The following is an 18,381-nucleotide window of genomic DNA, read 5'->3' on the forward strand; positions in this document are numbered from 1 at the left end:
TCTGGTATATTAAAGACCGTGGGTGGATTTAATTATCAATGCTGTCACGCCTCTGCAGTGAGCTTTGACCTTGGGTGTTTTTGTCAGGCCTGTGTTCATATGATGTTCTCTGACCCGTCAGGCTGTGTAGACGATGATCCGTTGCTGTGGTGACATATCGAGTCTCCTGAAGTGTCATGCCACATTTCAGGATGAGATTTCCCAGTTTATACAGCGTTCAATAAAATCTGTAAACCTCTCACATCTTATCTTTGCACACTCTACTGCCATTGACTTTGAGGCACAGATGGTGGTATAAAGAGAGAGGATAAAGCAGGAAAGACCGGACCCGATGGACATGACGCACGGTGTACAATGTCTTATTGTCTAATTCGGATAAAGAAACATGGGTTTTTAATATGAGATAGCACACTGATAAACATGAACCTGCATCATAACAGAATGTATTTTTATGCATGAGTGTCTTGCTAAAATTCATAGAGGCACTGAATTGTGATTCATCCTCAGAATCATCATAATGCATCACTCCATATGTCACAGTGGGGACAGAAAGTGAAAATCACCATCTAATTTCCTGTGTAAACATTCCCAGCTGTTGAGTGCTGCTAAACTGAGATCCCAATCACTCATTTCCTTGCATGAACGGAAATAAACAAGAGTCATTGATGACCAGGTCCACTTTTCATCTGTGCTGTTGCTCTCTTGGCCAGTTTGTCTTCATTGTAGCTGTTTTTATCTGCATTTAACATTATGCAAGTTATGCATGTATCATTAGGTTTCACTGTAAACTAGTTTGAGAGGACAGAGCCGTTACATGGTCCGCCGTCCATCTGCCAGAGAAAAGTATGCAAATATTTACTGGATTGAAGGGAAGTCTGTTGTGTGTTGTGGGACATGATGCAGAGACATACAGTACACAGAGGCAGATGCATTAGTGCTCACAATGTGTGTTTAGACTAATAAAAACAATGACGTGTAGAGAGCTGATTCAAACTTAGAGGTGAAAAACAGGGTCCAAATGTCCGAGCCACATTGAAAATAAACAGAAACATGAAAAAAATAAATATAAACTAAAATAAATACATCTGGAAATTATAACAATAAGTCTGTGGTTCTCAATCAAGAAGCTGGGAGTGGGCCCCATTTCCAAGAGGGCCGCAGATTAAGATAAAACAAGATTTAAAATATGCTAAAATGGCTCAAAATCAATATGCAAGCTGAAATCATGTTGCTTATTATGATTTATTCCTTTAAAAACTGCCAGTTTTATTTATCTTGAACAATCCGGATGTACTACACGAGGGAATTGTATGTGTATTTTTTTGACCTGGAAAAGTCATGGAAATGAATGCATATCGTCAGCCCATAAAATATATTGCTAAAAATATTTATTTATAAATTTAGAACATGATCATCGGGTCTGATACCAACTTGTGTTCTTGCAGCTCGAGTGCTGCTGTCATTAAAGCAAAACAGGGACAAACCAAACATAGATTTCTCTCAAATTGTTATTCTCATAAATTGTAATGAAAAAATTTATAATATTCAATGAATGTTTCAGATTAGGTAGATCTGTCATATACACACTTGTCCGAGCAGACTGGGGGTGTGCATGTTTGTCCTCGTGCCAAATGAACATTGTATAATGTAAAAATGCATAATCCATATATTTGTATTATGTTATTGTATATTGGATATTATTGTACACACAGCCCTATCTAAATGCATTTACTGCCACCTTGTGGCCAGTTTTAAAACTGTAGATGTTAAAGCAATGGATACACCACGAGAAGGCATCTTTTGTACAAACCTCTGAATCGATTCTCAATGTATTACTCCAAATGTAGAATTGGGCAAGGCCTAAGGAGGTGCAATGACAAATCTGTTCATGCTACCTGCAAAAAAAAAAAAAAATGCTGCTTGATGCATCCCAATTACTGCCAATCAGAACATATTTGATATTTAATATGCATCTATAGCTAACAGGAACTAGCCAGTATGATTTAATCCATCCACATACATTCAAAGCAACAAACAAAACCTCCTGTACTGAAAGAGCTTGTCAATTTATTGCATTGTGCTTGGTTAGGACATGATATCATTCTCATTCTCATCAGTCTTTGTTCAAGGTCTCAAGCATATCATTTGTTGCAATCATGCACACATAATGTACTATTGTTCAAATATTGTATAAGGTGAGCAATGATTGTTTGGCAAGACCACTTTGCATACAGTATAGCTGAATGCAAAGTTTATTGGAAACACATCAGTTTTGAACATATTTAGATTTAGTTTTGAACATTATATTTTTTAAACATTGTATTTTTAAACACAGATTTTAAGCAATAATTTAACATCACAACCAGTCTTCCCAAAATCCTACACTTTTAAAAAATAAAGGCACTTCTCTTGCCTCTTGAAGGACCCATTTGTGAATAAAGAACATTTAATTTTAACATCAATGAAAACTTTCCATTTTACCAAATGTTCTTTGGGGGGGAGGGTTGGGAAAAGGTTTTTTGATATAAAAATTCACACTAAGAAAAAACAGTTTTAGCTACTCACCAAAAGGTTATTTGAAAAACTCGAAATGGTGCTTCTGTGGCACTTTAGGGAAGAAAACAAAAATATTTTGGAACATTTAGAGATGCACTGTAAAAAAAACCTTACATATATTTAAAAAAAAAATCTTACATACACCAACATGAGAGGAAACAGTTTTTATTCAATGAAGTGGCACTTTAGAATGAAACATTAATATACAGACTTCACTTGAAAGACAAATATCCTACTTTTCACTCCACTACATTTCTAGGTCCTCGAAGTAGTAAGTCGTTTCCATGTAGCAGCTTTGAAAGTCAGTGGGTGATTTTTTTCTTCTCTGAAAATGTGACTTTTCAGACAGCATATCAGTAATCACTCTTGTAGGGCTGCACGAAGTGATTTCACAGCATTTTTTGAACAATGACCAGTTGCAAATGTAATATTTATTTACAACAATTCAATGACAAGAAGTTAATTTTGTGGTATATATTAAACACACGTCCATCATTTTTTCAATTTTAGTTATCAAGTCAAAAAAATCTTGTGCTTTTGCTTTTTTGTTAAAGCAGTGTTGCTGTTGTAAAGTTGTGTTGCTGGATTTTAAAGCAGGTTTGATTATTATTATTATTATTATTATTTTATCAGTCTGTATTTACAGCAATTTCACTGTCCACTTGGTTCAAATGTGGATGAATGGCTGCATGTAGATGGGTGCACACTGCCAGCGCTGTGTGAGATCACTACCATGCTGCTTGTGTGGGGGTGGTTATGGGTGTTATTTTTTATTTATTTTTTGGTCAACTCTAACCTTCTAAAAGCTCTTTATTTCAATGATACTACAATGCATTCAGTAGGCATAATGTATTGTAAGTTGCTTCAAAGGCATTAGGTATTGCAAGTATTACAACAACAATAATATAACAGTGCATTGACATAAAAAAAGGAAACTTACTTTTGGTAAATAAGCACTTTTAAAAGCAAGTACGTGTAATTTGTCCAACTCTGTTAATATATAAATATGTTAATAGGGATCCCCATGGACTGTGAAAAGTGATCGAAATAAAAGATGGTGGGAGAAGAAATAAACAAGAGGGGCAGGTTGACATCTGCTGCAAATCAATGCTACAAGTACACTGAAAATTAACGAAAACAGTACTCTCTCTTGGAACAAGATGCACAGATGAATCATTCCCGATAACAACTGCACATTTAAGTGAGATATCCATCAGATCCAAATGCTGAAGCCAGACCTTACAAGTGTTCACACCGTGAAGAGTCATTGCTCCCTTATCGCTCTGTGAGGAAGAAGGAAATGCACACTGGAGAAAAGCCATTCACTGCCCTGTTCGAAAACAAACCAACCGAAAGGATGTCACAACGTGCAAATGCTGACAGTTTGGAGGGAGGAAATAAAAAATTGAAGGAGTTACTTGTGGTGCATGCAACCGTTACCAAAACAAACCTACACTGTTTTAGTTCATGTAAATGATGCGAAACTAAATCTGATAAAAGCATAAACCTGCAGTCGTGAAATACAGCAAAATAGAGTCCACATCAAAACTGTGATGACAGAAAGCGAGGGTCCTGGCTGTGATGGTTGGTAATTGTGTAGCTAGATCAATATTTCAAGTTGGTCCAGTCTCATTCAAACTGCCTCGGTTCCTAAGGGCCTGAAGCTTTTTTTCTCCATTGTAGCAAAGGTATTGGATCCTCCCTTGAATGTGGGTCTCCATAAACTAAGTACAAATAAAATGTAAAAATAAATATATATATATATATACATTTTAATATATGTTGTGCTTATCCTTAATATATAGTGCACAAACACACAAAAAAGGACAATGCAATTTTTCATAAACAAACTTTGACCACTCACTCCTGGATGCAGATTTTGCATGCAACTTCAGATGGGCCTCATCACACAACTGCCGATCAGGTCACCTGCTGGACAATTTTAATAACAGTTGAGTGAACAAGTTAATGACATAACTTACATTCACACAATCTTTAGTTACCATTTTTGCCCCGCCAACAAAAATGGTTCCAAAAAAACCCATATAGTGGACTCAACCTGTCACACACTGCGTGTCCGAGCAGCACATTTCATTCCTGCGTGAATCAGAGGAATGGATTTTAGTCATACACAAAAGAAAGGATAAATTGCATAGTCTACTATAGTAGCCATTTTACCCATATGGTATACATAGAGGTGTGCCAGCCAATAAGAATTCAGTCACTTGTAACAGTATTGGAAACATTTTGGAGGGCTGAGGAAGTTACAGAACTCAAAGCCTGAACATATAAAGGTTTGGGCAGTGCACTATTGTGACTCCAATAACCATCTTTTGCATAGTTCAACCTACTTTGGCACAATCTGTTAGTTTAGGTTTACTTTAATTAAATTGAAAGATGACACATTATTTAGCATATATCAGCCGTTTAGTTTATAAATTTGAAGTGTGGCACCAAAACTTTTAGTTTAAATAATTTAAATGAAAAAAAATCATGATTTTTACAAATTCAAATAACTGAAATAGAAAATGAAATAAATAAACAATTTATAAAAACAAAGACAGCCTCTTGTGATACTGCTGTCCATGGTAGATTTTGCATATTATCTCATTGTTATTAATACAACATCAGAATCTACAGATTTAAAATGTAAAAATGGGAAAGTGCACTTATTAATGAGCCATTTCACAGATGAGACCAAATGTGAGCTCTCTGTTTTCTCTAAACAGATATCAGTAGTGCACACATGGCACTCATCACTAGCTGATTAGATATGCAAATGAGGGAAAGTTGCTTGGAATGACAAACTCAGCAAAAGTCATTAGCAAACTCATTCAGGGAAGGTTTTGTTAGTTTTGGTTTCAGGAAAGAGACAAATGAGAATAAACAGAGCAAATTAATACCTCCTCTCAACACAAATGCAGTTTCTAAACACCCAGTGTTTAGAAAAGGGAAAGGGAAGTGGTGTGTGGCGACCCATACTCTGAATTTGTGCTCTGCATTTAACCCATCCAAGTGCACACACATTAGTGAACACACACCCGGAGCAGTGGGCAGCTAATGCTGAAGCACCCGGGGAGCAGTTGGGGGTTTGGTGCCTTGCTCAAGGGTCTCACCTCAGTCAAAGGTGGAGTGTTGGCTATTCACTCCCCCCACTCAATGCAAACCTGAAACCTTTAAAAAAAAAAAAAGTGATGTTTAATAGACAGGAGTGTATAAAAATTAGCCTATATAGAATCATTAAGCTTCATTTTTACCCAGATATTATTTTGGGGGTATTAAAGCTAGACTACTTGAATATGCCTATTATTGAGACTTGAATATTTGTACTCAATTACATTTTCAAGATAAAATTAAAGCATTTTATTCAAAATTGTACTTTTTTAAAACAAAAGTTGTAAATTAAATTTTTACTTTCAAGGTCATTATGATCATTATGACTCATTATAATTATTAGATCATTATGACTTTGTTATCTTTAGTATAAATATGGTTTAATCAAGGGTTTATATGGTTTTACCATCAATGGTTGTGTCCTAAAACCTTTCATAATATTGTATATTAAGACATCTGCAGTCTTTTTTTTTTTTTTTTCTTCCAAAAGCAACTTAATGAAACTTTGCCTTAACTTTTTTGAATGTTTTTGGATTATTTATTTTTTGACATAGTAGACAATTTATTTGTTTTTACGCCTCTAAATAGACACTTACAATGCAATTGATGATATATGTGACCCTGGAGCACAAAACCAGTCTTAAGTCGCACAGGTATATTTGTAGCAATAGCCAAAAATGCACTGTATGGGTCAAAATTATCCATTTTATTTATGCCAAAAATCATTAGGATATTAAGTAAAGATCATGTTCCATGAAGATATTTTGTAAATGTCTTACCGTAAATATATTAAAACTTAATTTTTGATTAGTAACATGCATTTTCTAAGAACTTCATTTTGGACAACTTTAAAGGTGATTTTCTCAATAGTTCGATTTTTTTAGCCCTCAGATTCCAGATTTTCAAATAGTTGTATCTCGGCCAAATGTTATCCTATCCTAATAAACACAACATCGATGTAAAGCTTATTTATTCAGCTTTCATATGATGTAATATTGACCCGTATGATAGGTCCAGGGTCACAAATACATCAATCCAATCACAAAATAATATACACACGCAAACAAAAAGGTATTAAGGACTTTTGGGGTTGTGTAACGTGAGCGTAAGAACAATGTGCGCGTAACATGCGTTTGACGTCTGGCGGTCTCGTGATGATCTGCTCTTGATTCTGATTGGCTGCTACAGGGTCCTCACTGGCCGTGTGCAGAGTGAGCTGAGCGCTGATTGGCTGGTTCGGTTCGAATGAACGGATTGGGTCATTTCTCGTGACTGCTGGTGAAATGGTGTGCCGGCTGGACAAGAACTGAACTGGTCAGGTTAGGTGTATTAAAAAACAGCTTCGAGCTAAAAGATTACAGGTAAAACCCAAGCACTGGTTTCCACTGAACTCCAGCAGAGAAGCGACAGAAACCGTGTGAATATGGGGGAAGAAGCCGAGAGCTCAGTGCAAAGAGAGAACCAGGACGTGAAGGATGTAAACACACTCGCGCCGGAGGAGAACAGCCGCGTCAAATATTACACACACGAGGAGGTTCAGATCCATAACACGAGCAAAGACATATGGCTCATTATCCACGATAAAGTTTACGATATCACAAGTTTTTTGGAGGAGGTAAGAGGGTTGAAGTTTCATCATGTCCTCCACATCACACCAAATCCTGCATGCTGCGGTTTATATATCATCTTAAACACGGGCTACTCTTATTAATTAAGTTAGTAGCTGGAATGTGTCTAGACTCGAAACACAAGGATCATCAAAGTTTCTGTGGCCTGATTAGTGAGTTAGCATACTAGATTCACTGCAGTGGAGGATGAAACTAGCTAACTCTCTACGGAAATATTAGTATCTAAATTAAACATACACAGACTGCTCTGCTAGCCTGATCATGTTGAGCTGAACGGTTCAAGCTGCGTTTCATCCCCGACACGAGGTGAAATATAATTTTTTTTGGCAGGGGTTCCTCTGGTAAATGTCGCATTCCAGGGGCTAAATATCACATAATTGGGGTCGCCTCAACCCGCGGCCTATGGCAAGCCGTTTTAACATTTAATCTGTTAGCCGCACTAGTATCTAATTGAATGCTACTACTACTTATTTTTTAGATACTAGTATCTTTTCCATTAAGTATTAATACTTATCATTTAGCTACTAGTGCTTATTTTTTAGGTACTAGTGTCTTTTGTAAAGTTACTAGTACTTATTCATTAGATAGTAGTTCTTATTTACTAGATACTAGTGCTTATTTATTAGATACTAGTTCTTATTTACTAGATACTAGTGCTTATTTATTAGGTACTAGTACTTATTCATTAGATAGTAGTTCTTATTTATTAGATACTAGTGCTTATTAGGTACTAGTGCTTATTAGATACTAGTGCTTATTTATTAGATACTAGTACTTATTCATTTGATAGTAGTTCTTATTTATTAGATACTAGTGCTTATTAGGTACTAGTGCTTATTTATTAGATACTAGTTCTTATTTATTAGATACTCATGCTTATTCATTAGATACTAGCGCTTATTCATTAGATACTAGCGCTTATTCATTAGATACTAGCGCTTATTGATTAGATACTAGCGCTTATTCATTAGGTACTAGCGCTTATTCATTAGGTACTAGTGCTTATTCATTAGATACTAGCGCTTATTCATTAGATACTAGCGCTTATTGATTAGATACTAGCGCTTATTGATTAGATACTAGCGCTTATTCATTAGGTACTAGCGCTTATTCATTAGGTACTAGCGCTTATTCATTAGAGACTAGTGCTTATTCATTAGGTACTAGCGCTTATTCATTAGATACTAGCGCTTATTGATTAGATACTAGCGCTTATTCATTAGGTACTAGCGCTTATTCATTAGGTACTAGTGCTTATTAGGTACTAGTGCTTATTTAGTAGATACTAGTTCTTATTTACTAGATACTAGTGCTTATTTATTAGGTACTAGTACTTATTCATTAGATAGTAGTTCTTATTTATTAGATACTAGTGCTTATTAGGTACTAGTGCTTATTAGATACTAGTGCTTATTTATTAGATACTAGTACTTATTCATTTGATAGTAGTTCTTATTTATTAGATACTAGTGCTTATTAGGTACTAGTGCTTATTAGGTACTAGTGCTTATTTATTAGATACTAGTTCTTATTTATTAGATACTCATGCTTATTCATTAGATACTAGCGCTTATTCATTAGATACTAGCGCTTATTCATTAGATACTAGCGCTTATTGATTAGATACTAGCGCTTATTCATTAGGTACTAGCGCTTATTCATTAGGTACTAGTGCTTATTCATTAGATACTAGCGCTTATTCATTAGATACTAGCGCTTATTGATTAGATACTAGCGCTTATTGATTAGATACTAGCGCTTATTCATTAGGTACTAGCGCTTATTCATTAGGTACTAGCGCTTATTCATTAGAGACTAGTGCTTATTCATTAGGTACTAGCGCTTATTCATTAGATACTAGCGCTTATTGATTAGATACTAGCGCTTATTCATTAGGTACTAGCGCTTATTCATTAGGTACTAGTGCTTATTCATTAGGTACTAGTGCTTATTCATTAGGTACTAGCGCTTATTCATTAGATACTAGCGCTTATTCATTAGGTACTAGCGCTTATTCATTAGATACTAGTGCTTATTCATTAGGTACTAGCGCTTATTCATTAGATACTAGCGCTTATTCATTAGGTACTAGCGCTTATTCATTAGGTACTAGTGCTTATTCATTAGGTACTAGCGCTTATTCATTAGATACTAGCGCTTATTGATTAGATACTAGCGCTTATTGATTAGATACTAGCGCTTATTCATTAGGTACTAGCGCTTATTCATTAGGTACTAGCGCTTATTCATTAGAGACTAGTGCTTATTCATTAGGTACTAGCGCTTATTCATTAGATACTAGCGCTTATTGATTAGATACTAGCGCTTATTCATTAGGTACTAGCGCTTATTCATTAGGTACTAGCGCTTATTCATTAGGTACTAGCGCTTATTCATTAGGTACTAGCGCTTATTCATTAGATACTAGTGCTTATTCATTAGGTACTAGCGCTTATTCATTAGATACTAGTGCTTATTCATTAGGTACTAGCGCTTATTCATTAGATACTAGCACTTATTCATTAGGTACTAGCGCTTATTCATTAGATACTAGCGCTTATCTATTAGATACTAGCGCTTATCTATTAGATACTAGCGCTTATCTATTAGATACTAGCGCTTATTTATTAGGTACTAGCACTTATTCATTATGTACTAGTAGTTATTCATTAGGTACTAGTACATATTTTTTAGATACTAGTACTCATGCATTAGATACTAGTACCTATTAAATATACACTAGTACTTGTTCATTAGATACTAGCGCTTATTCATTAGGTACTAGCGCTTATTCATTAGATACTAGCGCTTATTCATTAGGTACTAGCGCTTATTCATTAGATACTAGCGCTTATTCATTAGGTACTAGCGCTTATTCATTAGGTACTAGCGCTTATTCATTAGATACTAGTGCTTATTCATTAGGTACTAGCGCTTATTCATTAGATACTAGCGCTTATTCATTAGGTACTAGCGCTTATTCATTAGATACTAGCGCTTATTTATTAGATACTAGCGCTTATTTATTAGATACTAGTGCTTATTAGGTACTATCACTTATTCATTAGATACTAGCGCTTATTCATTAGGTACTAGCGCTTATTCATTAGGTACTAGCGCTTATTCATTAGGTACTAGCGCTTATTCATTAGATACTAGCGCTTATTTATTAGATACTAGCGCTTATTCATTAGGTACTAGCGCTTATTCATTAGATACTAGCGCTTATTCATTAGGTACTAGCGCTTATTCATTAGATACTAGCGCTTATTCATTAGGTACTAGCGCTTATTCATTAGGTACTAGCGCTTATTCATTAGATACTAGTGCTTATTCATTAGGTACTAGCGCTTATTCATTAGATACTAGCGCTTATTCATTAGGTACTAGCGCTTATTCATTAGATACTAGCGCTTATTTATTAGATACTAGTGCTTATTTATTAGATACTAGCGCTTATTCATTAGATACTAGCGCTTATTCATTAGGTACTAGCGCTTATTCATTAGATACTAGCGCTTATTCATTAGGTACTAGCGCTTATTCATTAGATACTAGCGCTTATTCATTAGATACTAGTGCTTATTCATTAGGTACTAGCGCTTATTCATTAGATACTAGCGCTTATTCATTAGGTACTAGCGCTTATTCATTAGATACTAGCGCTTATTTATTAGATACTAGTGCTTATTTATTAGATACTAGTGCTTATTAGGTACTATCACTTATTCATTAGATACTAGCGCTTATCTATTAGATACTAGCGCTTATCTATTAGATACTAGCGCTTATCTATTAGATACTAGCGCTTATCTATTAGATACTAGCGCTTATTTATTAGGTACTAGCACTTATTCATTATGTACTAGTAGTTATTCATTAGGTACTAGTACATATTTTTTAGATACTAGTACTCATGCATTAGATACTAGTACCTATTAAATATACACTAGTACTTGTTCATTAGATACTAGTACTTATTTGTCAGATACTATAAAAATCTTGATTCCGTGATTAACAATATTTTTAGTTCTTTTGGGAAATTAATATTTGGAGAAAAAAGAGGAACTTTTAGAGGTGGAATATATACAGTTCAGACAGCTGCTAACTATATTAAATAATACTTAACAAAAATAGATAACGCTAAATTAGTTTGTTAAATAATATATTTTTTATTAACTAATTCATATTACAATTAAAATGTATCATGTTGTCATATTATGAATATGAACTAACAGTTACTAGATTTAAAGTACAACAAAACAGTAAACAGGTCCTTCGAGTTGGACTAGGTTTTAATTTGTGACTCTGTAAGTTATTTTGATTCACCAAAATGCAATGTTCTGTTTGAACTGTTTATGGAACCAAAGATTGATTCAGTTCTGAATTGAGTGCAGCAGTCGGCTTCCCAAAGTAAAAATCCATTCACTTTCTCTAGGAGAAATAGATTTTTTTTTTTTTTTTTTGCAAAATGTATAACCCTTTAAAAAGCTATGAGGTTGTTAATGGATATATCAACTTTTGCTGAAGCCGTCATGACGCTCATCAATAACTTTATCTGTCAGCCCAGGCTTTGATCCTGAGCTTATGAAGCACGTCCATATGAAAGTGTGACATCATTAATGAACAGCCAATCACATGCCTTGAAACTGTGTTTCACTTCTCACAAGACAGTAAATGCAATTCACTCCCAAAGGTTAAAAGACTGGAAACACATGAAGGATTAAACACATTTACACAGCAAGATGAAAAGAGCTGTCCATAAAAGTGGACAACTTAAAGAACACATATTGCCATATCAGTGCAAGTGACAGTTGTGAAGCTAGTTTATACAGTTAATAACATATAGGTAAAGAGACAAAAAAAAAATATTCAAAATTCATATGTAGTCATGTTTAATGCCTTATCTATCGATTATAAAGCTTATTTATATTGCATATTATCTGTATATGTATTTATTTAAAATTATAATTTTAAAACTACAACAGCTTGTGCAATAGATTAATTATATAAATCATATCAAGTAATTATAATAAATAATCATCACTAAAAGCCAGATGATTTTATCTCTAAAATGTTTTACTATGTAGTGCCCTTTAATTCGGAGCAAGCGAAGCTGGGGGAGTAACATTTTGTCAGAGATGTTACTTTGACCAAAGCTGATTGGTAAAATTTTGGTTTGAGATCTCTGAACCAAAACATAAACTGTCTGGGAGCAGGTTAGCCTCGGAGTGTAAGCTGCTATGGTAATGAACACCGCTAAGAGCCAAACCACTTTCATGATTACTAAAACCCATAATTGGTGCAAACTAAACTTACCTGGTATGCCAGCTAAATTGGCTTTATGGTATAGGCCCCTGGTGAAAAACTACATTACCTATGATTCTGTAAACAAATCTCCACCAATCAAAGAACGGTGACGAGCAAATTGCACCTGAAGAACCACCCGCTTCTATGAAGCACTGTGAATGACACAAGATAAATGTAGGCTATGCGTATTTTGCAGTAAACATGAAATATATATATTTTTCTATATGTACAATCAACATCTTTAAATCACTTTATTTCTGCATCACTTTTCATTGTCATTTACAGTAATTCATGGGATTGTAGTTTTTTCCTTCATTAAGCTGTTAAGGACCCTATTTCCAAATATGTTTTTTCTTTTAGTCAAAGGTTGTAACGTTCCAATTTACTTCTCATCTATTTGGTCCGTGGCTTGTAAGTTTTCAGTGAAGATGTATTAAAATACCTATGGAAAAAATGAAACGCACTTAGGGAATTGAAAGTGCGTGGGCACTAATATGCTATGAGAACTGGTTCTTGGATCCTAACCCTTGTATTAACATGCTTTGTGCTAAAGGCTTACACAGAAATCTTGATGTTAGTTGCCAGAATGTCAATCTTTCTCATTATTGTGTAACATTAGTGAGATTAGAGTTTGAATGTTGTGCAACACACAGTGCACTGCCCTCCAAAAGTATTGGAACAGTAAAGACAAAATTGCTCTGTTGGCTGTGGAGTCAAGACATTTACAAATATGATTAAAAGATGAATATGAGACAAAACTACAGAATGTCACATTTTATTATTGGATGATTCAACACATAGATGTTTTACCAGCTAAGAAGTTCAGCACTTTTAGAGTTTCATCCTTCTATCTGATGGGAGCATAAGTATTGGAGCAGTTGCCTCACAGGTCTTTCTAAGTGATCAGCTGTGTCCTGTTACATTAATTCTTCAGATATTAAAAGCAGGGAATGTGTCGTATCAGTTATATCCATTACTTCTGTATTCTGAATCTTGCATTCGATGATGACACACACAAACCAGGATGAAGATGAGGGAGCTGACTTTGAGAGAAAAGCAATTTGGATGCTAAAAGAAAAGAGGAAGTCAATTAGAGCTATAGCAAAAACAAAGGGCATGGAGAAATCAAGAGTTTGGAAACCACCAGCAACCAACAACTACCTGAGAACGGCTGAGAAAACAACAGTAGTTGATGACAGACAAATCATAAAAGCTGTGAAAATGAACCCTAAAAGACGTGTCTGTAAAATCACCAACAACTTCCAGAAAGCTGGGGTGATGCTCTGACAATCTACTGTCCTCAGGAGACTTTGACACAGAATTACAGATGCTACACAGCAAGATGCAAACCTCTGACCAGCACCAAAAATAGAAAGACAAGATTAGAGTTTGTTATAAAGCACAAAGGTGAGCCAGAAGAGTTTTGGAACTGTGTTTATGGACCAATGAGATAAAGATGAACCTTTATCTAAGCGATGGGAAAGCAAAAATGTGGAGAAAAAAAGGGAACTGCAATGATCCCAAGCATACAGCCTCATCTGTAAAGCATGGTGGAGGTGGTGTCATGGCATGGGCATGCATGGCTGTCTCTGGAACAGGCCCTCGCAACTTTACTGATGACTTAATGTATGATGACAGTAGCAGAATGAATTTGGAAGGGTACAAAACCATCTTGCCTACCAATATTCAAGAAAATGCCACCAGATTCATTGGGAAGTGCTTCATATTGCATCAGGACAATGACCCAAAACACCCTGCCAGTTCAGTCAAGGAAATTCCCCAAAACAAGCAACAATTGGAATTGGCTGCATTAAAGGCTGGGAAAAGCATTTCAAAGGATGAGACCAAGAGTCTGGTGATGTCTATGGGTCACAGACTCACTGCTGTGATTGTGCTCAAGGGATCTGCAACTAAATAATAGCTTTTAATCTTTTATATCTGCCTTATGTTCAACTGTCCCAATACTTATGCTCACATCCATGAGTGGGATGAACTCTAAAAGTGCTGTTCTTTTTATTTGGTAAAACATCTATGCGTTGAATCATCCAATAATAAAATGTGACATTCTGTAGTTTTGTCTCATATTCATCTTTTAATCATATTTGCAAATGTCTTGACTCCACAGCCAACAGAGCAATTTTGTCTTTACTGTTCCAATACTTTTGGAGGGCACTGTATGTCATCAGATGTATCATTAAAGAGTGCCGGTGTCCAAAGGTTTTAAACCTTGTCATCTTTTCTTTGACAGCATCCAGGAGGTGAAGAGGTTCTGCTGGAGCTAGCAGGCGCAGATGCAACAGAAAGCTTTGAGGATGTGGGTCATTCCACAGATGCCAGAGAGATGCTCCAGCAGTATTACATCGGCGAACTTCATATGGTAGTGTTTGCTCTTTTTCTTCAAATGTTGCTACTTATACATGAGATTTTTGTGATCTAGTCATCTAATCAAAAAAACATATTTTCATAGCACTTGCATATCCTTGCTCTTTTGTTAATTCTGATTGCTCCATTGTCCTCATTTCATAGTCGATTTGGATAAAAGTGTCTGCTAAATGACTAAATGTATTCATCTAGTCTAGGACTGCAACTAACAATTATTTTGATGATTGATTAATCTAATTTGAAAAGCCAAATCTTATTTTTGGTATTTTATTAAAAAACGTTATAATACATCATGCCCAGTGTTGCTGAAGTTTGTGATATTTAACATTTTGAGTTTGAGCCTTTATGCAAACTGGAAATACCCATGTGAATTTCTAATATTACATAAGGATATAACCTTATCGAATGTAAGTTATGTGCTTAGGTAAACATGCCTCAAACATATGAGTATGTTGAAGCTTAATATGACGCTTTCTCATGTTTAGGATTATTTGGAATACGTGCTTTTCTTACAGTAGTTCACTGTGCTTCTTTTTAGATGTGTATTGTTAATAGAAATGTGTTCCTCTCTGCAGTAAAAGATCGTAAACTGGATGTACGATCTTATCGATTATTCCTCCCTTATCTAGTCTGTGTCTTCAAGTATGTGGAGTCATTGAACTTTAATGATACCGATCTTTCTGTTTCAGGATGATAGAAAGAAAGTGTCAAAAAAGGTAAAAAACCAAACAAACAAAACCTGACCTTTGTGACTGATGCATGAAGATGTTGCAGTTTGTTAACGTTTGCTCGCTTTATCACATTTCTCTGTTCTAGGAAGTTTACATTACAACTTCCAAAGACACCGGGTAAGAATTCAGACTATGTTCTGCATAAACTACGGTACTCATGTTTGGTTTGTATGTTTTTTTTATTAAATGAGTGTTTGTCTTTTGCACAGGTCATGGACCACCTGGTTAATTCCCACCATAGCTGCTGTACTTGTGGGCGTCATGTACCGTTACTACATGTTGGAGCACAAATCCTCCTGAACTCCTGTAAACTTTGCCACCGAAATATATTTCTCTTGTCTGGAGGCCTTGACTTGTTTGAGTGAGTGAGTCAGCAAGATCACTCTCTAAACTGCTCATCCTCTCTTCTTTAGTTTCCACCCAGCTAGCTATTTGGAAAAGCTCCAAAGCCCATTGGCTCATGTTCACTGTTTTTTTTTTTCTCTGCCAAAATTCGCAGTTCTGTCTAACCTGCAGGACTAAACCAGCAGCATTATCTTGGTCACGCTTTCTGTCATCAGATTGTCACGCTTTTTTAAAAATGTACTTGGAAATGACTTCAACTCCTTTAAATTAATCTAGGGTGTAGTTGGAAAGATCAGGTCCTTCAGGTATGGTCCAGCTTTTGCTAATGGATTTTAATTCGCTGATCACAAAGCACGTGTCCACAGCCTTCACATAGCTGCTAATTTATGTTTGTCAGTGAATTGCTTTGGGTTTATTACCTAAGGATTTTGACCAAATGATTCAAGTGAAGTTGAAAGATACATCTCCAAGAGAAGAGAATAGCTATTAAAAAGAAATTGCTATTTTAAAAACAACATGGTTTAAAGGGATAGTTTGCCCAAAAATGAAAATTCTGTATGAGGGTGAATAAATGATTCATTTTTGGGTGAACTGTCCCTATAAGCAAAACTCGAAAATATTGTCATTGTTTCAAATGTTGTCATATCACTTTTGCATGAATATTGTCATTCAACATCAGACAACATGCAATTGCTGAAATGTAGCATAGAGTTACAGTCATACAGTGCTTTAATGTTATATGTATGCTTTTTCTTACAATGAAGATTTCTATAGTGTGGGACCGTATCTGTATCTGCAAACTTGAAATCGACTCCATTATTCAGCCTTTTTGTAATAATGCATTTGAGAGATATTTCAATGTTTTTTTTTTTTTCTAGTAGTTCTATAGTTTTGGGAAGTGTTTGATACTTGAACTGTTGTACAGCTTGTAGTGTACCTGTTCATATATTCATTATGCATGTGCTTCTCTAATGACTTGTTCTTAGCATTGCAAGCACTTGCATGTATATTCTATCTCTACTGGCTTTATCTTAAAGGGCAGGTCATGAAAAATCATCATTATGCAAGTGTCGCCTTTTACTTCAAAAGTATAAGTAAACCAAAATGTCTACTTTTGTGTACTTCTGTTGTTAAATCTTGCATTTCTTTTCCAAACAATATTGCATTTAAATCAGGTAGTTTTTAATGAAACGCATCGTGAGTCATTATTATGCAGTTATATAGTCATATATCATTAGTATTGTATGATAAAAACCGTTTCTCTTAGTAGATTTTTATTTTGTATTATTGTTTTTATTAATTTCTTGCCATGTGTTTTGTTTGAGTGTAATATTTAGAATCATTTGACATTCCTGCCCCTAGAAATGTGCAAATTAATTATTTTCCTCCCGGGATGAGTCAATGTGTTCAGCTTTGTCTAACAATTGATGTTCATGTTTGTGTGCATTTATAGATATTGATGACATTGTCAAGTTTCCATTGGTTCACATATTAATGTCATTTATATTTTAATTATAGTGGGGGGAAAAAAACTTAGTCCTGAGTTGGGAACAAGCGTGTTAGTCTCTAGATCCCTGTCTGCTCTTTGTTCAAGACCTTTATTATCGCTAAACTAAATGTCATATTTAATTAAAAGTTCTAATTTATCTGTCAGATTAGGATTATTTGTGGTATGTCATCGTGAATACGACTGATTTACTGAATCTGTGTGTGTTAAAGGTTTTAATAAATGTTTAAAAATGCAAATATATTTGTGTAGTATCATTCTTTGAATATTGTATTTTAGAATTTGGACAAAATTAGGGAGATGCATTTGAATTTAAAACGGTTAGGTATTAGTGCTAAAGCATTTATGGATGGTTTAAAGTACAGACAGTATTTGACAATGCATGAATGAACTATTGATGAATGAATGAATTATTCAATTTAGCTTTATTTAAAATCATTTTAGTGCTGTGATTTGCACGTTTAAACAGTATGAGTTATTGCACAATACATGTTGTTGCAAGCAGCATCGCAAAAAAAAAAAAAAAAAATACATATGATTCAATCGATTCACTTGTATCAGTAAGTACGCCAGTAACTAAACCAGTGCCTCTGTGACATTGAAATACAATCATTTGTGTGGTTCTGTGCTTTCACACAAAGCACAGAACAGAATTGAAAGAAATTCAAATAAATAATGAAATCTACTGGAAACTATTCATGCGAGGAGCTTCAATGAGTCGGTTCTTTCGGACGAGTTGATTCAATGCATGTGAAGTCTCCAGTGTAGCAGGCAAGCTTGGCATATGGAAAATCAAATTATATTGATT

The 18,381-nt window shown here is 35.0% G+C and overlaps 1 protein-coding gene across 1 annotated transcript; it reads left to right on the forward strand.

The window, feature by feature from the left end:
• The first annotated feature begins 6,878 nt into the window (after nucleotides 1–6,878).
• LOC306868112 (cytochrome b5-like) lies at nucleotides 6,879–17,810 on the forward strand. The gene is made up of 5 exons (XM_079414144.1): nucleotides 6,879–7,285; nucleotides 14,857–14,985; nucleotides 15,680–15,706; nucleotides 15,807–15,838; nucleotides 15,931–17,810. Exons 1-5 carry the CDS (start codon nucleotides 7,094–7,096, stop codon nucleotides 16,019–16,021), a joined length of 471 nt encoding a protein of 156 aa, XP_079270270.1. The 5' UTR covers nucleotides 6,879–7,093; the 3' UTR covers nucleotides 16,022–17,810.
• Nucleotides 17,811–18,381: the final 571 nt, after the last annotated feature.

Source organism: Barbus barbus (genome assembly GCF_936440315.1).
Source record: "Barbus barbus genome assembly, chromosome: 1".
In the NCBI taxonomy this organism is placed as follows: domain Eukaryota; kingdom Metazoa; phylum Chordata; class Actinopteri; order Cypriniformes; family Cyprinidae; genus Barbus; species Barbus barbus.